A 22,463-nucleotide genomic window follows, 5' to 3' on the forward strand; every position below is an offset into this window, starting at 1 on the left:
ATCTCTGCTAAAAATGTTAAGCAGCTCAAGGAGAAGACGTTCGTTCGTTCATTTAGGATGAACATGAAATAGCTCTCTCCATCAGTGATGGTCCTCCCCACCTCCAACAGCACCTCTCAGGGTACGGAATCATGTTCCTCTCTCATGATTTCTCACTGTTTCTTGTATGGACATCTTAGTTCCCTCTTGCCACATGCCATGTGAGATGGGAGGGTGTCTAATCTAAATTCTGTGCCTCCCTCAGTACCCTCAAGTGTTGGAAGAGTTGACATGGGATTTGGGCCCAGTTCTGTGGTTAGTTGTGTTTATGTCTGATTTTGTGCCACACACACACACACACACACATACACACACACACACACACACGACTATGGGCTCTGAGAACAGTTTGACTTGGAGTACTGGGAGATGAGTCTAAATCTCCTTTTGAGTTAGGATAATGAGAGGTTCATTTTGGAGCCTGGGTGGGTCTATGTGGAGACAGGCTCAGAAATACATTTCACCAACTACAAAGTATCGCAGCAGATTGGGTACATAGTAGGCGTTATACAAATGCTTTTCCTTCTGCCACCTTCCAAACTCCCTTTCAGAGCTCTCGTCCTATGATCTGTCAAGTACACAAGAGTGGCTATCATCTTCCCTGAGCCTTCACCTCTCCAGATTGCACATTCCCAGCTCTTTCCAACAGTCCTCATATGACATGGACTGAAGACCCTTCACCATGCTGATTGCCTTCCTCTGGACATGCTCTTGTTTACCAACATCCTTCCTAAAATGTGTGGCCCAGACTCCAGGTGCGGTCTGAAGGGGACAGAGAATAGTGTGACCACAAGCTCCTTATTCCTGGAGGCTCTGCCCCTCCTAATGCTTTTAGTGGTTATTCAGGCATCTCCCTCTACTGGCCCACCTCAGTCCCTCCCCCACTGGCAGACCTCTTCCTGCCTCATCCTTCTCAAGCCCCAAAGCCCCCTTGGCTCTCATTCTCCCCTCATCTTTGCTTTCAGTCAAGGCTTCACTTACAGCACCTTAAGGAGCCCACAGCTTCCAAGGAACCCATTATCCCAGCATGCTGCTGGAGAGCCTGTGGTCAGTGGCAGGGGATTGGCAGGGGAAGAGTACTGACCTTGGTATTGGAAGTTCTGACAAAGAATCTCCTCTTTAACACCAATTAACTATGTGGCCTTTGGTCTGGGCCTCAGATTTGTGGTTTTTTTGCAAAATGAGGACCCCAGACCTACAACTGGAAGACTAAAGACTATCTAGTTCAATCCCCTCATTTTACATGTGGAGAAACTGAGGAAAGTGAAGAGATTAGGAGAGTCAGGATTTGAACCCAGGACCTCTGACTCCAGAGTCAGTATTCATGCTATTTTGCAGTCTTTTCCTCACAGGACTATGGAAAGGAAAGTGCTTTGTGTATAGAATTGTAAAGTTGGGAGGGATCTTAGGGGCATCTAATCCAACCTATGCCTGGAAGAGACTCCTATCTACACTACACCCAACAAGTATTCATCCAGCCTTTGTTTGAAGACCTCTAGTAGGGAAAAACATTCTCCACTTTCCAGGGTAGACCCTTCCAGTCTGGGTCAGTTCATTGTGAGGATGTTTTCCTAGACATGGAGCCTATGCAGGCAGGACAAGGCCAATGGGTCCTCTACCACAGAGCATCTTATTGTTTAACAACAGAGAACATTTCACTCCTAAGTCCTCTTCTCCAGCTGACCATCCCCAGTTTCTTCAGCTTATCCTTGAAGAGTATTGTCCCCAGGCCCTTTATGAATCTGCTTTCTCTGCTCTGGATGCTCTTCAGATCATCAATGCCCTTCCTAAATTGTGGTACCCAGAAAAGGACACAGTCCCCCAGGATGGAGCACAATGGGGCAAATGACTTCCTCTAGATCCCCTGAAACCAAAGATCACATTCCAAGATTTGTTGGTGGTATACACTCAGACTTCAGACTTAGAGCAGGGACCTAAAGGAACCCATCCCCTTGAAAAAGGAATAAAGATAAAAATGAGATATGTGCTTATTAATTAAAAAACTCCAAACTGATATACTTAAATAATAATAGCTTGATGCAAAAAAACAAACAGGAAATGGATAAAGGAGTAGACAACACAGATCATGACCCTTTTGTAACAAAGTGTAATGGATGTAAATCAATAGCCACAGCAAGGAGATCCACATGGGATTGTTCTACTTGTACGTATGCTTGAACAGAGACAATGTTCTGGGTCCAGAATTGAACAGGATGAAGTGAGCAGACTGACTTGCCTTTGAAAAGCTGCACAGTTCTATTAATGACCTCTAGCCTCCCCTTTAAAGAAAATTCTACACTAGTCAGACTGGTACATCTGCCAAGGATTGGGCATCACAGTATCCTAGACCTACCAACTTTCTGGCTAGCTATGTGGGTAGATGTCTTCTGCCGATGATCCAGGTAAGAATCTCCCTTTGCCTTTTGAAATCTATTCTGGGAGGAGAGGCAGGGGCTATTTTGTACGCCAAGTGCCTTGCACTTTTTTTTAACCAGACCTGAGACTTCATTATTTTTAATTTCATCACCATCATCATCATCATCATCATCATCATCATCATCGTCATCATCATCATCATCGTCATCATCATCATCATCATCACTCTCATCATCATCATCATCATCATCATCACCATCATCATCATCATCATCACCATCATCATCATCATCGTCGTCATCGTCATCATCATCATCATCATCACCATCATCATCGTCATCATCATCATCATCGTCATCATCATCACCATCATCGTCATCGTCATCATCACCATCATCATCATCATCATCGTCATCATCGTCATCATCATCATCATCGTCATCATCACCATCATCATCATCATCATCACCATCATCATCATCATCGTCGTCATCGTCATCATCATCATCATCATCACCATCATCATCGTCGTCATCATCATCATCATCATCATCATCGTCATCATCATCATCATCACCATCATCATCATCATCGTCATCATCGTCATCATCATCATCATCATCACCATCATCATCGTCGTCATCATCATCATCATCATCATCATCGTCATCATCATCATCATCGTCATCATCATCATCATCATCGTCATCATCATCACCATCATCATCATCATCATCATCGTCATCATATTCTTATTATCATAAGAGCACCAAGTAAGAAGCTTCCTCTCCCATCAGCTTCTATTCTTCAATCTCTAGTCTCAGAAAGTTTCCTGAGTTCTTATCTAACTAAGGAGCTAAATGATTTGCCCAAACTTGAACCTAGGTCATGCTGGCTCCAAAGCTAGCTCTCTGTCCAGGAGCCAGACTACCCACTACCCACCGCCAACAATCTGAGCATTCAGAAAATATCTCGACTTGTATCATGCAGAAGAAAATTCACAAATGCAGAGAGCTGCAGGGATGTCCTGTCTTCCCTGTCCATCTGTCTACTTTCTTCCAGGGCTCTGAATGGTTCTGAGCGATTCTCCTGCCTCCTGGATCATGTCAGACTCCTCCAGGGAAGGCATCCTGTCTTACTCACTCAGGAATCAATCAAATCTTGCTTATTGGTTTAGATTCCAAAGCTGCTCATGGATTATTGGCTGGTTGATGATCTTTTTGGGGGGGTTATCCATGTCAATATCCCTCCAGGGGCCCAGGTACCTGAGAAGTGACTTATTATCCTTTGGTGATTTCCTTGGGAAGATATTAGAGCAAGGCCCCCTCTCCCTTTTTAAAGCCATGAACAAACTACCCTGTTGGGTGGTGAGAAGCAGTCCCCTCTTGGGAGCCAGACTAAGAATGGCACTGGTGGAGGATGAAAGAGAAATGAAATTACCTGATTAGGTCCAGCAGGGCATCAGCTGAGCTCATGATGGGCTTCCAGCTCTGGCCAGTGGTTTCCTTCTGAGCCGCACCACCAGGGTGGATGATGGTAACCATGATGATGCCCACGATGACAGCGACAAAGGTGGTCCAGAGGTAGTAGGCCACCGTGAGGATTCCCAAGCGGCTGGAGGTCTTGGCATCCAGGGATGCAAGGCCTGACATCAGGCTGGGAGAGAAAGGACAGAGCATCAGAGCTGTTCATCAGTCACTCAATCAACAAGCATTTATTGAGCACCAACTGTATAGGGAGCATTTTGCTGGGTACTGAAGAAACAAAGTCAAAAGTGACATTCTCTTCTCATAAAGAATTTACATTCTGTTGGGGAAAACAAATGTGCACATAAAAGAATACGTAAAACATTAATAGAATTAATTCATGGAAACTGATGACTGGAGGTCCTGGAAAAAGCCACATGTGGAAAAAGAGGTGACACCTGGGCTGCATTTTCAGAGAAACAAGGGATGTGAAAAGGCAGAGGTGAAGTGGAAAGGCATTCTAGTCATGGGGAGTCTGTGCAAAAGTATGGAGGCTAGAGATGGCAACTCTGCATAGAAATCATAGAACCTTAGAACAACATGGAACTTTTGAACAACAGCCCCTTAGAACCATACAGAATCCTAGAACTTTGACATGCTAGAACCATAGAACCCAGCATGCATAAAACATTCAACATTTAGAAGTTTAAAGACATCTAACCAGTAGTGTGCTGAAATCAGATCTTACCAGCTAGTGAGAGCCAATTGTTAAACTTGTTAAATTGGAAATTGGCAAATTGTTAAATTGGAAGTTGGCAAATGCTATAGATCAGGGTTTGATTTATTGTCTTGTTGATCATCTAGACTTAATGGAGAAAATCTAATGCTCTTTAAACTTAACCAGCCACATGTGGTAGGGAGTGGGATGCATTATTATGTCCATTTCGCCTTCCTACTCTACCTTCAATCTCTCATGCTCCAAGGCTGCAGCCTTCCCCTCCATCCAGCTTTCTACCCTGGGATCCCAGGTTTCTGATTGGTGAGCATTCACCATTTCTAGCAAAGGGCTCCAACCCATCACCTCTTCTCCACACCTCAAGCACCCTTCCCTTTCTCTTCTTCACCTCCCACCCCATTTCTTACTCTAGCTCTGGGAACAACATCAATTCAGCACCACCAAAGCACCCTTTCTGTTTGCCACTCCCCTATATATATTGTCTTCTATTAGAGTGGAAACTTCTTGAGGGTTTATCCTTCAGCATCTAATTCCTGGTCAGACCACAGCTGGGGCATAATGTTCAATTATGGGGGACATAGTTTAGGAGGGAGAGTAATAAAATGAGTGGCAGTGACTTTAGACAGTCACTTTCTTTCTCTCTGTTGTGGAGAGGGAAAGTATAATGACTTGGGAGTCAGGAGACTTGGGTTCTAGTCCTGACTTGTACAAAGTTACTTTGTGCTCTTGTCCATTCTTATCCTCAGTTTTCTACTTTGTAACATTAGCAAGCTGGACTAAATGGTCTCCAGTGTCCTTCCCAGCTCTGGATTCCATGACCCTATGATCCTACCTACCTTTAGTTCCTAACCCTCTCTTGAAGTAGAATAGTCTTCCTAGAAAGGTGGTGAGTTTCTCATCACTCAAGGTCTTCAGATGGCTCTGGGACAGCCTCTTTCAAGCAGTGTCATAGAGGGAATTCCTCTTCTGGGACAGACGCTTGCCAAGATCTTTTCTAATTCAAACACTCTGTAGGCTACAACCATTGTCTTTAAATGTCTTAACAGCCATTATAGGCAAGAGGGAATAGATTGATTCCATCTGGCTCCAGGGTTAGACTAGGTGGTCCTATTCAGTGCTGAGACATTATGTTCTCGTCTCTTGTAACCTCTTCAAGGTTTCTAATATATTTATTTTGGAAGCAACCTGGGTGTTGCTGTCAAAAGGCAGGAGTTGCCACCTTGGTTCTGACCATTCCCAACCTTGGGTAAGTTACTGCTCCTCAGATTCTAGCTCTGTTAAATGAGAGGATTGGTCTAGGAGATCCCTTCCAACTCTGGGTCAACAACCCTGTAATTTCCAAGGCCCCTCCTGACGCTGGTCTGTAGTCCTTTTAAGCTCACCCCACACCATTATTACTGTTGGGTAGGGGTGCCACCCTGTGGCCAGCATAGGCTTGTACTGCCTTCAAGGCCATCGTTATACCTGGGCTACCTAGGGGAGATACTCCCCAGGAAAGCCACATCATATATTCCCAGAAGCCTCTAGGAAAATCCGCACTGCCCTTTCCTAGAGGTGGGGGTCGAGGGTGGGGAAGTAAGTCCCTGGACCCCTGGCCTTGAACCCAGGCCTTTTGCTGGCACAATGTAGATTAGAAATACTTCATGAGCATAGAAACATCCCACACTGGAAGGAAATCAATTCATAGAATGTCCTAATTGGAATGGACCTTTGAAGTCATCTAGTCCAACCACCATCTTTTGAAAATGAGAAAAGTGAGTTCCAAAGAGAAGTGACTTGTTCAAGGTCACAAAGGAAGTTCTTGGGTCTGGACCTCAGATCTCTGAACTGAAACAACATAAATTCTGAAATCCAGCATTCTCCCCAGTGTCCTGCATGGTCTCTCTCCTAATTAATCTTTGGTCTTTATGGTGGATTTAGGGGACTAAAAAGAAGGGTTGCTCCTGGTGAGGAGACCCAGCCAGATTGATTAACTTGGGGGAGGGCAGCATTTGATCTTTGCTGAGCCAAAGAGATTTCTCCCCTCCCCCTCCCAGACTCAGGGTGGAAAAGTCCACCCTAGAGATAAAGCAAGCCTTTGGTGGCTTTTCAGCCATATTTGATAATAACTCATCTCTCCTCCTTCTTGGCCTCCTTCTTCAAGATTCATGGGAAAGGCTGATGGTCTTCTCTGCATGGGGTTCTGGACTCATTGGGAGGGGCAAAGTACAGGAGCGACAGAAGATGCAGCCTCTGCCTTCACAGGCCTCACAGCTGAGGAAGGGACTTAGAGACCTCCTAGTGCAACAGCCCCATTTTACAAATGAGGAAACTGAGGTCCATGATTTTATGAGGGGATAGAGCTGTGAAATAAACTGCCATGTCCTCAGAATGGTACAATGAGGGAAAAGAATCCTTGAATTTGGAGTCAGAGTGTTTGGGTTTGAATCACAGCTCCACTATTTACTGTCTAGGTAACCGTGGGCTAGTCACCTAATTTCTCCAGGCCTCAATTTCCTCATCTGTAAAATGAGGATGTTGGACCAACTGGCTTCTCAGGATCAGTACAGCTTTAAATATATCAAAAAAGAGGAAAAGACTCAAAAGAATTTATAGCACTTCTTTTAATTGTTGCAAAGGATGAGAATCTGAAGGGGTGCTCATCAATTGGGGAATGTCTGAACAAGGTATGGCATATGAATGTGATGGAATACTATTACTGTGCCATAAGAAATGATGAAAGACAGCTAGGTGGCACAGTGGATAGAGTGCTGGGCATGGAGTCAGGAAGATCTGAGTTCAAATCTGGCCTCAGACACTTACTAGTTGTGTGACCCTGGGCAAATTACTTAACTCTGTTTGCCTCGGTTTCCCCATATATAAAATGAGCTGGGGAAGAAAATGACAAAGTACTTCAGTATCCTTGCCAAGAAAACCCCAAATGGGGTTACAGAGAGTTGGACACAACTGAAACAACATTAGCAACAACAACAAAAGATATGAGGAGGGGGATGGTTTCGGAAAAACCTGGAAAAGTTGTATGAACTGATGCAGTATAAAGTGAGCAGAACCAACCAAATGATAAAGCCAGACAACTTGGAAAGACTTAAGGTCCCTGATGAAGGCAAGGACAATGGATGAGGAAGCTGTATGGGTAATGACACTAGCAGCTGCTGCGGAGGTGTAAGACCAATAGCACCAGCACACAGGAGGGCTGCTCACACAGGTTCTTGATCTGCTTTTTAAAGGAAAGACAGCTTCCAAGGGGTTAATAACCATACTTTAATCCAACAGACAGGGTTCCAATTGTCTAAACACAGTAATTTACATCACCAGACCAGGGAACACCAACATCTGGGTTCACAAAGCTGGGGGGCGAGGAGGAACCCTTAACAATGGCTACTCAGAGTCTTGTCTGGCCAAATCACAAAGAAACATTCTTTCCATGAGTGAGCCCCAGAACAAAATACCAACCACCCAGAATATATAACAAAGACTCAGCCTCTTATTGGCTGAAAAGCTTGAAAGCCTACGTGCTTAGTGTCTAATTGGCTCAGCACCTTCCAGGGCTCTATGTGACCCAGAATGTATCTCAGCTGTGAAATGAGTCAGAGTTCAAAGTAGCAAGACATCAATAATTGAAATACCTGTGTACCTGTATAAGCAGGCCACGTTCCAAGGGAGAAAAGGATTACATGTGGTCACACAGGCTTATTAATGGATAGGGAAGATCTTATATTCCATTATCCCTACAGAAGCCTGCCACCCAACCCCTGACAGAGAGGGGAAAGATGCGGAATGCATCCTGAGACACGTTGGACATGATCAGTGTAGGAATTTGTTTTGCTCAACTATGAGTATTTGTTACGAGCATTTGATTTTTCTTCTTCAATGAGGAGGTGGGGGGAGAAGAGAGAGGGAGAACAAATAAATGCTTGTTAACTGAAATATGATTTAAAAAGAACCTCAAACTTCGACCAACATGTAAGTACTAGCCATGTGTAAAGTCGCTATCCTCTGAATACTCTCCAGTTTACCATTATCCTTCCTAAAATATGGCAGACAGCACGAAACATGACATTCTAGATGTGTCTAAATAGAACAGAGGGGTGATCACCTCCTTAGTCTGTGCCTCTCTGCTACTGGAATCATTTATTTTTACTGCTATGTTACACTGTGATCTTATATTCAAGCTTGCTGTCCACTGAAATCCCTAGATCTTTTTCATTTTATCTTGTACTTGCTTTATTTATTATTAAAATTTATTTATTTATTTATTTATTTTAAAAACTCAAACTTTAACATTTGTTTCCATAAATTTTATTTTCTACCTTGCAGATTTAGCCCAATCTTCTAAACTGCTGAGTGTTTTTTGGACATTGGTTCTATCATACAATGTTTGCTATTCCCTTTCAGTTTTGTGTCATCTGAAATTTCAAAAACATTTTACATATGCTTTGATCTACTCAACTGATGAAAATGCTAAACAGCACAGATCTAAGGACTCATCCATAGGGCACTCTACTGAAGACCACCTTTAGAGTTGACATTGGACGCCTGATTATCCTTTGAGTCAAGCCATTGAGTCATAGCTAAATTAGCTGATTCATCTGTTTTTGATGAAATGGGCTGACCTTCTATGAGTACTTTCTCTTTATAGAAATTCCTCAACTACTCCTTTATGGAGCCTAAGATTTTGCCAGGAATCAAAATCAAACTTGCTGGCCTAATACTTGAAGACTTTACCCTTTACCTTCTCTAGAAAGCAGTGTCCTTTTCAAACCTTCAGACTTTTTCCTATTCTCTGCAGATTTTCAAAGATCCCTAATGATGGTTTATCAATCCCATACACCAGTTCTTTCATGACCCAAGCACAGATTTCAACAGGGCTTGGGGAACTGGACTCATCTAGGACAACCAGGTATTCCCATTACTATCCTATTTATCTTAGCTTTCCATCCTACATGACCTGCTTTTCTTTTGTTTTTTAATGTCCACGGAAAGAGAGAGACAGAGACAGAGAGACAGAGACAGACAGACATAGAGACAGAGACAGAGAGAGTTCCAGAAGATGACTAGATAATTAGAGCTTCTCATCACCTGCATCACAACTCTGCCTTAGTCTTGTGATATATTTACCAAACTCATCTATTTCTTTTCTCTCCAAGTGTCCAAAGGACACGCTAATGATACTATCACTCACATTTCTACTTCAATTGATCTTTACCCATGTCCCTACTATCAGGTCTGTCTCATTCTATTTCTTAGATTTTGTCACCTGACCATATCTTCTAAATGGACAATGTCACTCTGCCTCTCCCCCTTTTGCCTGTTCTGTTCCCATAAGGTGGGCCAATCCAGAGCCATATTTCAGCTATCAGATCATCTTACCAAGTCTCCATTATACTCATGAAACCCAAATTGACTTTTGGCTTTAGGATCTCCAGTACCCCTAGTTTGAGCATTTATGTATAAATATGTAAGACCGTGAATTTGTATAGAATCATGGGATTATAATTCTAGAAATGGAAAAGACCTCAGAGGTCATATACTCTAACCCATTCATTCTATATAAGAGGAAACTGAGACTTAAGAAGGGTGAGTGACTCATCCAAGGTCACACAGATAAAAAGTATCAGTGGGAGTGGGGTGACTGACCCCTTAGATTTTGTCTCTTATGAATTTCTTGCCCCCTTCACTGCTCCTCTTTGTGGTATCCAGTTGGGTAAGTCTGTACACAGGCTGTTTTCTTTCTCTCCATACCTTTTCAGTTTAACCTTCTTTTGATTAACTTCGTAAGACTCTAGGGAGATAAATTTGTACCAGTCCACTTTATAAGACTAGAAAATTCAATAACAAAATTCATATGGAGGAATAAAAGGTCAAGAGTATTAAGAGTAATAATGAAAAAAGTCTGAAGGAAGTGATCCATTAGTACCATATCTTTTACCATACTACAAAATGGTGATCAAAACAAAAATAATTTGTTACTGATTAAAAAAGAGGTCAATCAGCAGAATAGAACAGATAACAAAAAGAAGTGAGTAAGTATAGTAGCTTAATGTTTGATAAAACCTAAGGACTCCAATTCCTGGAAGAAGGACTTACTATTTAACAAAAATTTATGAGGAAACTAGAGAGTGGTCTGGCAGAAATTCCATTTAAACCATACTCTCACACCATATACTAAAATAAGCTCTAAATGTGTATATAACCTAGATATAAAAGGTTACATCATAAACAAATTAGAAGAGGAAGAAGGAAATTACCTTTCTGATCCATGGATAAGGGAAAGACTTCATGACTACACACAACAGAGAGGATCACATACGATAAAATGGATAATCTTTACATGAAATTTTAAAAATATATATAATTGAAGCAAGTTTCACTGATAAAAGAACATCCAAGATAGTGAATTGTTTCAAATGCATGAAAGTAAGAGCCATTTGCCAATAGATAACTGGTCAAAGGATATGACAAGTGCATTTTTCAAAGGAATAAATCCAATTTATCAGCAACCATATAAAAATGTTCTAATTCACTAATAATTAGAAAAATGACAATTAAAATAGCACCAATGTTCCACTTCAAACCTATCAGATTGGGGGCAGCTAAGTGGCACAGTGAGTAGAGTACTGGCCCTGGAATCAGGAGGACCTGAGTTCAAATCCAGCCTCAGACACGTGATACTTGCTAGCTGTGTAACCTTGGGCAAGTCACCTAGCCCCAACTGCCTTGCCTTCCCTTCAAAAACAAAACAAACCTATCAGATTGGCAAAGTTGATAAAAAGAAAAAACAAATTCTGGAGGGAAGGGGACTGCAGGCACTCTAATGTACTGTTTGTGTGGCTATGAATTGGTCCAGTCATTCTGGAAAACAATTTAGAACTATGCCCAAGAAGTTACTAAAATTAACCCAATAGTATCACAACTATGTCTTAACCCCTAAAGAAATCAAAGGAAAAGGGTCTATGTGCAAAACTATTTCTAGCAGCTCTTTTCATAATAATCCCAAATGGTAAACTAAGGGTGTCCTCTTTTGGGGAATGCCTATAAAAGTAATGGAGTATGAAAGTAATGGAGTATCACTGAACCACAAGAAATGATGAAATGGATGAATTCAGAGAAAATTAGGAAGATCTTTATGAACAGATGCAGAGTGAAGTGAACAGAACCATGAGAAAAATTTATACAATGATAGATAGCAACATTATAGAGAAAAATGACATCAAAAAACTTTAGAACTCTGACCAACACAACGATAAACTACAAGTCTAAAAAAATGAAGATGAAACATACCACTTGTCTCCTGCCAAAGGAGGTGATAAACTTAAAACACAGTCAGAGAAATACACTTTCAGACATGGCCGATGTGGGAATGTGTTTTGTCTCCATCTGCAGCTATATATACGTATACATACATATGTATATATAAACATATGTATGTACATACATATATGGTTTTATTTTTTGAGTTTGTTTTTATTCGTTCAACTGTGGGGGAGAAATATAAGAGGGGATGATTTAAAAAACTAAAACAAAAAAGAATATTTGTTATGACACACCACATTTGTTCTTAAAATAGTTTATTGCTGTGCAGTGGTATTGATCAGAATTAAAGTTTCAAAACTGAACTACAGTGCCAAAAAGAATGGTGAAAATACATCACATTTAGGGTCTTGTCACTAAAAAAAGTAATTCAACATACTGTCTTGATGTGTAGTACTGTTATCAAAATCACTGCTGTTGGGAATGAAAGCGAGTATTTAATGAAAAAATGTTTTAAGAGCACAGGATTAAAATTTGTATTTTAAATTGTTGTATTGCTAAGACACATCTATTATATAAGGAAAGAAAAAGAAACAGAAACACTCATTCCATTCCCCTATCATAGCCAGGAGTCTCCATTTTAAGCTATGGTCCAGACATCTGAATCTTATTGAGATACCATCTTTCTTAAGCAGCTCTTCGTTTTCCAAATCTGTCTTTCTCTTTTGAGGCCTTTGACTTCAAGCCAGAACTGTGATAAAAATACCCCCTGGCCCCCTATGAGACCTTAGTTTGAAATCCAGCTCAGCTCAGGTGAAAGAACACTGGGTTTGGAACTGGAAGATCCAGGCTTGAAGTCCAGTGTTGATGCTTCCCTCCTGTGTAACCTTGGACAAATCACTTTCCTTCATCTGTAAAATGGGAGGGTTGGATTTGATGTCTCTGAGGTCCATGATTTTAAATACAGTCTCCAGAATTTCATCATTACAATGATTATTTGTTGTTGTCATTTCAGTCATGTCTCTTTGTGACATCATTTTGGGGTTTTTTTTTGGCAGATTATGGAGTGGTATGCCATTTCTATATCCAGCTCATTTTACAGATGAAAAAACTGAGGCAAAGTTAAGTGACTTGTCCAAGGGTCACATAGCTAGTAAGTGTCTGAGGCCAGATTTGAACTCCAGGCCCAGTGCTCTATTGCATTGCACCACCTGGCTGCCCCCATCATAATGATATCCAGGACTTCATTAAGAGAAATGCAGAGTGAGGGACATGATACCCATTCCTCTCCCTCTCTCCATCTGGAGTACCATGTTCAGTTCTGGGCACCTCTTCTTAAGAAAGATGTCTTGATAAACTGGCAGTCCTTGAGTTCATAGCCAGTAAGGATTGTTTGAAGGAACAGGGATGTTTAGTCTGAAGAAGATTGGAGGCTGGGAGAGGAGAGCCCCAGAGGGCAGAACTGGGGGCAATGAATGAGTATTCCAAATAAACAAATTGAAGTTTGATATTAGGTAGGAAATGCTTCCTGAGCGATCTCAAAGTGAAATGGGGCACCTTGGAGCATAGTGAGTTCTCTCTCCTGTCAGGTGTTCAGGAAGAGGTCAGATAGGCATGTTCTGTCCTCCTAGGGACTAGGCTAGAGCTCTCAGATCCCTGCCAGCTTAGAGAGTCTCTGAGGCTCCATTTTCGAGCTTTTAAAACCTTTCCAACTCATCACTAAACGCCGAGGGTACTCAGTCCAAGCTTGCTGGCAGCCAGATGGTTGCAGGGAGTGTGCTGGCATAGCTTATCCTCCCCACCACCCCATTCAGACCCCCTAGCTCTGCTGTGTGTCTGGGCCTTGACAGATGTGGCTGTTGTCCTGTGCCTGGGCAGGGCAGCCCACATGCTCCATCCCCATGGGTTTCAGCCTTCCACTCCAGGGAGGGTCTTGTAAGCTAAGCCCTAGCTAGGCTAATTGTGGTCAGACTACCCTGCTGCTGCCTGGGCTGGGAGGTGGCTGGCCAGGACCATTCATTCATCATATAATGTCTCTAATGAGATTATTCCTGGAGCGGACAAATGGAGATGAATTCAAGCTGGGAGGAGAAATCCCTCCCATAATAATGGAATCACAGAATGTCCGAAATGAAAGGGACCTCAGGGCCTAGAACATAGCAAATGGTGCCGGAGATGGAGGAGGCCTGGGAACAGAGGATGCCCCAAAGTGGAAGGCCTCCCCCTCACTGGTGGGGGTGGGGAGGAGAATTTGTCTCACAATTTCTCTGGGAGGTGGGAGCTGCTAGTATAATTATCCCCATTGTACAGGAGAGGAAATTGAGTGTCTGAGAGAGATCAAAGGATCGTAGATTCAGAATTTGAAGGGAACTTAGAGGCCATGGGGGGACCCATTCCCTCATTTACAGATGGGGAAACTGAGGCAGACAACGGTGAAGGATTTGCCCAGGGTCACACAGTTAGTGTCTGATGTGGATTTGGACTCAGATCATCATGACTCCAGGTCCAACCCTTTATCCACAGCACCCCCTGGAGGAAGGGCCTTGTGCTTAGATGGCTAGTGGGTGTCCCAGCTGGGATCCACACTCAAGTCTATCCAGGGCACCACCGCCTTCCAGCCTCTCAGGGCTGAAAAAGACAAGAGAATATGGTGAAAATCAAGACACGGGGGAACTGGGAGTTTTTGACTGTTCTGAGTCTCGCATAACCCGGGCCCTTCTTACACCCTTCTCATCCCTGTCCCCCTACCTACAATGCTCTCTGTTCTCTCCTCCCCCATCTCCAAACTTTCCTGACTCCCTTCAAGACTCACCTCAAATCCCACCTTCCATGGGAGGCCTTTTGTATTCCCCTCCCCCATCCAGAACCCTCCCCTTCCCGATGACTTTCCACTCCATAGGTATCTTGCATGGACATAGCTCTTCACACATGTTGTCTCTCCCATTACAGTGTGAGACCTTGAGGGAACTTTTCTTTGTATTCAAAATGTTCACCCCAGTGCTCAGAACACAAGTATGTGTGTGTTCATCCTTCGTTGCCAAAGAAGACCATGCCATCAGAGAAATGATGACATGACTTGCACTTGACTTTGTTTTGAGTGAGAGAGGGCTGTGCAGGTCACCAGCCTCACTTCTCCAAAGCCATCTGAATCCACTGACCAGATATTCATCAGGATGACTGGAGGTGACCCAGGATGAGGCAACTGGGGTTAAGTGACTTGCCTAAAGTCACACAGCTAATAAGTGTCAAGTGTCTGAGGTAAGATTTGAACTCATGTCCTCCTGACTTCTGCACTGGTGCTCTATCCATTGCACCACCTGGCTGCCCCACACAAGTAACAGCTTAATCAAAGTTTGTCAATTGATTGATCGATTGATTGGGGACAAACTTGGCTTGCTTCCTAGATAATCCCGGTTTTGGACATTCTCATTTTCTGGGTAGGGCCATTTGAGGTAGGCTGGGGTGCTCATGGAAGAGAGCTTCTCTGGGGCCCTCTGGCCATAAACAGGAGATTGAAGATGGGTGTTCCTCCTTCCTGGAGGCTGAGATGCTGCTCCAAGTCTCAGCTTGGGGGATGGGGAGATACTGCTGAGCAGAGGGGAGGCCAGGAAGTGGGCCTCTTCTGGGAGCTGGGCTCTCCCCCAGAAGCCATCTGGATATTGCTTTGAAACAGAGGGATTATGGCTCAAATTGTCCAGGGGATTAAAGGGATTAGAGGTGCATTAATCCCACTGGAGAAGAAAGGATGGCTAAATAGGGCTACCCTCCCAGAAACAGCCGACTTTCCATCTGTTGATTGCTTGGGCAAGAGGGAAGAGCCCTGGTTAAATGGGATCAATATAGTGGGGGTGGGGAGTGCGGAGACATGATGATAATGAGGAAGATGTGCAAAATCACTGTCTGTGCAGACCAGGCAGAGGCAAAACTAGCATGGGGCCTAAAGGACTTTGCTTCAGGACGTTGAAGTCTGATCAGGCAGCGGAGGGGCACCTGCCTCTGCTTGGGATCCACTGCTGGCATCTGGCACAGCCAACCTGGAGGTTTGGCCAATTATCAGTCAATCAAGCATTTATTAAATTCCTACTATTCCAGCACTGTTCCGGGAGCTGCAAAACAAAATAGAATGAAGCAATCCCTACTCTGGAGGAATGTACATTCAAAAGGTCCTATGACTGTGGCACTCTTTCCCCCAATCTAAGTCTCTCTGAGGGGAGTAGCTACCTCCCACACCTCCAGCTTCCACAACTAATTTTGTCTCATGGGTCACCGGTAGGATGCAAGAGTTGTCCCCATCACAGTCTCCCAAAGCAGAAGTGACAGTTCTGGCTCAGACAAGAATACTTCTACACTTCAAGAACCCAAAGCAACATCTGTCCACGGGTGTAGATCTCTCTTCCAGTGTAGATAGAGACCCCTCTGGGACTTACGAGATGGTCTTTGCCAGTCTTTCAACTAAAAATTCAGCCAACAGCCTCCTTACTCAGTAGCCGTGGTGGTGCTGAACCTCCCTCCCTACACTCACAGAGTCTGGGCTTACAATAAGCCATCTGTCTTGCACTGGATTCAAACCTAGGCTTTTCCCACTTGGGAGGACCCCTCAGAGCATGGAATCCTTTGCCACAGTCATCAAGTGCTTGGAGCTGCCACTACACCGAGGGGAGTGAGCAGGGTAGAAAATCATTGGAGGAGGAAGTTGGTAGCTAGATCTGGGATTGGACAGATCTGGGGAATCCTGGCTTGGAAATTCTCTCCCTCAGTCCATATCAGCCATTCATTCCTCAATAAGACCATTAGAATTCAAGTTTTTGAGAAGGTGGTTGCTTCATTCTGTCGCCTGGGGCCCAGAAGTACAGCAGCATCCCGCTGAACCTTCTCTCCTTCCAATCTGAACAATGTTCCCGGGTCCTCTCACTGATAGTATGGCATGGACCCAAGACCCTCCACTGTCCCGATGCCCTAGTAATATTAGAGCTGGGATTGGAACTCAGGTCCTCTGTTCCACCCTCACTCTTCCTTTCCCTGGCCACTAATTCATTGTTGGTGGAGCTGTGAGCTGATCCAACCATTCTGGAGAGCGATTTAGAACTATGCCCGAAGGGCTACAAAAATGTACATACCCTTTGACCCAGCAATATTGCTTCTAGGACTGTATACCCAAGAGATCATAAAAATGGGAAAGGGTCCCACATGTACAAAAATATTTATAGCAGCTCTCTTTGTAGTTGCCAAAAACTGGAAATCAAGCGGATGCCCATCAATTTGGGAATGGCTGAACAAGTTGTGGTAAATGAATGTAATGGAATACTATTGAGCTATAAGAAATGATGAACAGAAAGACCTCAGAGAGGCCTGGAAAGATTTATATGATCTGATGCTGAGCGAAAGGAGCAGAACCAGGAGAACTTTGTGCACAGCAACAACCACAGTGTGTGAGGAATTTTTCTGGTAGACTTAGAACTTCATTGCAAGGCAAGAACTTAAAAAATTCCCAATGGTCTTTTAAGGCAAAATGTCTTCCATATCCAGAGAAAGAACTATGGAATTCAATCGCAGAATGAAGTAGATCATTTTCTTTTGTATTACGTTTTGGTTTGTTATATGATTTCTCCCATTCATTTTAATCCTTCTATACAACCTGACTATGGTGAAAATGTATTTAATAGGAATGTATGTGTATGCTGTCTCAGGGAAGGAGGAGGGAGGTGGGGGGGAGAGAGGAGGAGGGAGGGGAAAAAATCTAAGTTATATGGTAGTGACTGTAGAACACTGAAAATAAATAATAAAAAAAAAGATAACCAAGGGAAAAAAAGATGTAGCCCTGGCAACCATCTTCTGTCTCAAACCTTTCTTGATCCTTTCAACGCTGAGACCCTTCCTCCTCCTTTCCGCCTCCAACTCCTTTGTCTTTAACTACTTTCAATCTATTTATATTTGCAGCTTTCTATTTATTCCATGTGTATTTTTACATGTACATATCTCCTCCACCAGAATGTCAGCTCCTGGGAGTAAGGATTGTTTCATTTTTTACACCCATTACAGAGCCTGACACATAGTAGATGCTTAATAAATACTTGTTGGGTTGATTGATCTAAGATTGTCATCCTTTCTACTGCACCATATTGCTTCCTGTTCTTCACTCCACCCCCACCTGGAGGAGGAGGGAAAGTAACTGGTAAGACCCCAGGGTGGGAGAGGGTCCCAGTGGAGGTTGCTTCTCCCCCTCTTGCCTTCTCCCTCCAAGCCCTCCCCTCCAGTACCTACTTACATCCTCCTGTATTGAATCCTGCTTCCTTTAACTGTGTGATCTAAGGCAAGTCATTCCTCCCCCACCATGCCTCAGTTTCCCGCTAGATCCCATAAGGTGGCTGTACTGCGTGAATCTTTGGGCAGAACCATGGCACTAACTCCCATTTTTCTAGGATGTTGAGATCCATCAGAGCTTTTCTCACCACAGTCTGGGAGGCAGAGAGTACAAGGAGGAGATACCCCATTTTACAGAGGAAGAAACTGAAGCTTCCCTGACACCCTCACTCCCACCCTGATGGTGGGGCTTCCCTAGAGACAGATCCCAATCTGTGAGATAAGGAGTAGGAGAGCCAGCCAGGAGGCAAGACCTGAGGAGGGGAGATGAGTTTTACCACTAGCAGATGGCCCAGGAGATGCCATGACCTATTTCTTTCCCAGGAGATGGTTTGGGGTTTGCTTGGTGGTCCAGGAGGTTAGTGCACACATGCCACGTTAGCACTGGCTCGTTGGGGCTCCCAGATGGTTTCTCCTCCATCCCACCCTCAGCTCCACCAAAGAGATGGAACTGTTTGCTGATAAATGCAGTCTCCTTGTGTGGGCTGGCCAGTACCCCAAAGCAGAGAATTAGCACAAGGTACTGAGAGGGGGCTAGGTCTGTGGTCAGAGGAGATACCATAGAACATCTCATGGAGTTCACTGTCTAGTGGGAGGTAAGTGGTAAAATAGAATGTTTGACTTAGAGGCGGGACAATCTGAGTTCAAATTAAGCATCTACAAAGCAAGCTATATACAGGATAAAGAGGAAGTAATTAAAAGAGGGAAAGCCTTGGAATTTAGAGAGGTTAGGGGAGGGTGTGAAATAGAAGCAATAACAGCGCAGACATCCTAGAATGGTTGTGAGGATCAAATGTTTACAAATTTGCAAACCTTAAAGCGCTAGGTAAAATGCTCATTATTACTGCTATTACCAGCTGACAGAAATCCATGGGCAAACATGGCAAGGGTATCAGGAGGTTCAAACACAGCCCTTTAGGAGATCCAGGGTGGAGGAGAGGAGGAAGATGATTAGCTACCAGGAGGATTTTGGGCAAGGGATGGACTGGTTAGCTGAGGGAAGTTTCTTCAGACCTGGAGGTTCTGGGACTCAGAGGTTCATGGACTAGGTGACTTTCCTTCCAATTCACAGATATTCAGGTTTCCTGAACACCGTCCCCTCGAGGGATCATAGGCTCATAGACTTAGACTCTACCTAGATGCCATCTACCTTCCCCCAACCCCCTTACAAATGAAGAAATTAGCTGTGGGATCATGAGACCCTTCTCTGAGCCTCAGTTTCCTCAACTTCAAAATGGACATCATGAGACTTGTATCAGCTACTCCATCTTTCTTTGTATCTCTAGCACTTAGCATGGTGCCTGGCACACAGTAGGTGTTTAATAAATGCTTGCTGACTGGTTTATTGACGGGACAAAAGTGTCCAGAGGCTACAAATTAGATCTAGCTACAAATTAGATTAGCTATAAAGAAGATTAGCAACCATCTAATCCAACCTCTCATTTTACAGAAAAGGAAACTGAGGCTCAGGGAAGTAAAGTGAAGTAAACCCTGAGGTCACACCTGAGTTGGTGGCAGAGAGGATTCAAACCCACAGTCCTCTGACCCCAAATACAGTTTTTGATCCTCCTACCCCTTCTGCACCAATTGAGCCTGAGTGTTTGCAGTGTTGAGGAAAGACCTTTGAGTTGAAGTGACCTGGCCTCTGGCCTCAGCTCAGTCTCAAACTGGCTCTAACATTACCAGATTTTATCTGGCCCTTCTCTCCAGGAGCTCACAATCCTCCAGAGGACCGAGGAGCCAGCTCTGCACATAGTAAACACTCAAACACCAGGCATTTGTAAAGTACCTACTATGTCCTGGGGGTACAAAGAAAAAACAGACAGAAGTTGGTCAAGTACACTTAGCACAGTACCTGGCATATAGTAGGCACTTAATAAATATTGATTGATTGAGGCTGGGATGGATTAAGTGACTTGCTCAGGGTCACACAGCTAGTAAGGAACTGAGGCTTAATTTGAACTCAGATCTTCCTGACTCTAAGTCAGGCATTCTACTTACCGTTACCATTACCACTTAGCTCCCATGAGACAGTGAACTCCATGAGGACAGGAACTGTTTTATTTCTGTCTTGTATTGTCAGTTCATATCACAGTCCTTGGTACACAGTAGGTACTTAAGAAGTGCTTATTAATTGATTTGTAATAGGCATTCAAGAATTGTCTGATATATTGGGATTTGCAGTTTAGAGGCACAATCATTACCTCTGTCCTGAGAGTGATTTGGACTCTCATGAGCTCTGAGCCTGAAGAAGGATTTGAGTCACAGCTGAGAGTTTGAGAAGGCAAGACAGAGAGGATCAGGGTCTACATGGGAGAGATACGGTGCCCAGCCCTGCATGGGACTTAATAAATAAAGCTTGAGAAGTATTAGGGGTACTAGGCAACAGGAAACTGAAAGGGGGCTGAGCTGGGACTAAGGAGGGACAGAAGAGGAGCTATCCAGACCCTGCAGGTACCTTGGAACAGGTACAAAGGACTCAGGCTAGAGCCATGGGTTGTATTCACTTCTTTAAAGATTGAAAGAATTTCCAAAAACTCTCCTCTTCCCCTTTAATTTCTTAATAGAATCATTCAGATCCTTGCCACTTTGTAATACAATTTGCAGTGGAACAGATTAGGTACATAGTATACAGAAGTCTAAGGTAAGAACTTATTATTTGATTTTAAAAAAACTGACAGGGAGAAAAGCATTCTGGCAGAAACTAGGAATAAATCAATGTCTCTTACTATATATCAAGATAAATTCCAAATGAGTACATGACATACATAAAGGGTAAAATATATAATAAAAAAATTAGAGGTGCAAAGAAGAAATCACTTTCAGATCTGTGGGTAGGGGAAGAGTTAATGACCCAACAAGTGATTGAAAGGATCACACAAGATAAAATGGACAATCTAAATTACATAAAATGAAGGTTCTGCATAAACAAAGTCCATGAAGCTAAAATTAGAAGGAAAGCAGATAACTGAGCGAAAATAATCTTCACAATAAGTTTCTTTGATAAAGGTCTCATTTCCAAGACATATAAGGGACTGATTTAAACTTATAAGAATAAGAGTCAATTTCCAATTGATAAGTTGATTAAATGACATGAATAGCTAGTTTTCGAAGAAAAAAATCCAAGCTATCAGAAACCATGTGAACAAACTGCTCCAAATCATTAATAATGAGAAATTCAAATTAAAGCAACTCTGAAATCCTACTTCACACCCATAAGATTAGCAAGGCTGACAAAAAAGGAAAATGACAAATGTTGGAGGAGTTGTAGGAAAATTGGTATATTAATATACTATTGATGGGTCTGTGAACTGGTCCAGCCATTCTGGAAACCAATTTGGAACTTTGCCCAAAAAGTCATTAAACTGCATCATATCCTTTTTCCTTTCAATGTCACTGCAAGACCTATATCCCAAATAAATCAAAGTGAGAACCCCCCCAAAATGTATAAAAATATTTCTAGCCACTGTTTTAGTAGTAGCCAAAAATACCCAAATGCTTACCCAAACCCCAAAACTAGGAAATAAGGAGGTGCCCATCAACTGGGGATTGGCCAAACAAGTTATAGCATATGACTGCAATAAAATTCTATTATGCCATAAGAAATGGTGAAAGACATAGTCCCAGTGAAACCTGGGAAGACTTGATAAACTGACATAGAGTGGAACAAGGTTACGATAACATTGTTGTAAAAACAAACAATTCTTAAAGACTTTTTAATCAATGAAATGATCAATTATGATTCCAGAGAATGACAGAGATGACAAAATGTATTGTCCACCCCTTGACAGATGGATTCAAGATGCTGTTTGACACATGTTTTTTGGACATGCCCAGTGTGGGAATTTGTGTTGCTTAGCTATGCACACTTGTTACAAGGATTTTGTTTTCCTTTCCTTTTCTTTTAATGGTGGAGGAAAATGAAGATGGAGAGAAAATAGATTTTTGTTCATTGAAAAAATAATATTTAATTAAAAATTAACTGGAGTGCTTTGGACAAAGTCCATTGTCCCAAATTCTACATAGTTCTTCAGTGCCTTGAGGAGGTTAAAGCATAGTCCCTTTCCAATGCCTTCCCTAGTAAAGATTCTTAGGAAAATCCATGTGGCACAATTCACAAATGACCAGGAACTAGCAGTCTTCCATACTTCCAAATAGATGGTGATACAACTTGATAAAAAGATGTCATTTTACCAAATCCTCACATGTTATTGTCTTGGGGCTTACAAGTCTTC

The 22,463-nt window shown here is 42.9% G+C and overlaps 1 protein-coding gene across 1 annotated transcript in view; it reads right to left on the bottom strand.

Annotated features, from left to right (window-relative positions):
- Positions 1-22,463, bottom strand: part of SLC1A7 (solute carrier family 1 member 7) — a 78,047-nt gene that overhangs the window by 35,180 nt on the left and 20,404 nt on the right. The window contains exon 4 of the mRNA XM_072649493.1: positions 3,856-4,071. Coding sequence (XP_072505594.1) covers positions 3,856-4,071 — 216 coding nt within the window. The remainder of the gene's footprint in view (positions 1-3,855; positions 4,072-22,463) is intronic.

Source organism: Notamacropus eugenii, chromosome 2 (genome assembly GCF_028372415.1).
Source record: "Notamacropus eugenii isolate mMacEug1 chromosome 2, mMacEug1.pri_v2, whole genome shotgun sequence".
Classification (NCBI taxonomy): Eukaryota; Metazoa; Chordata; class Mammalia; order Diprotodontia; family Macropodidae; genus Notamacropus; species Notamacropus eugenii.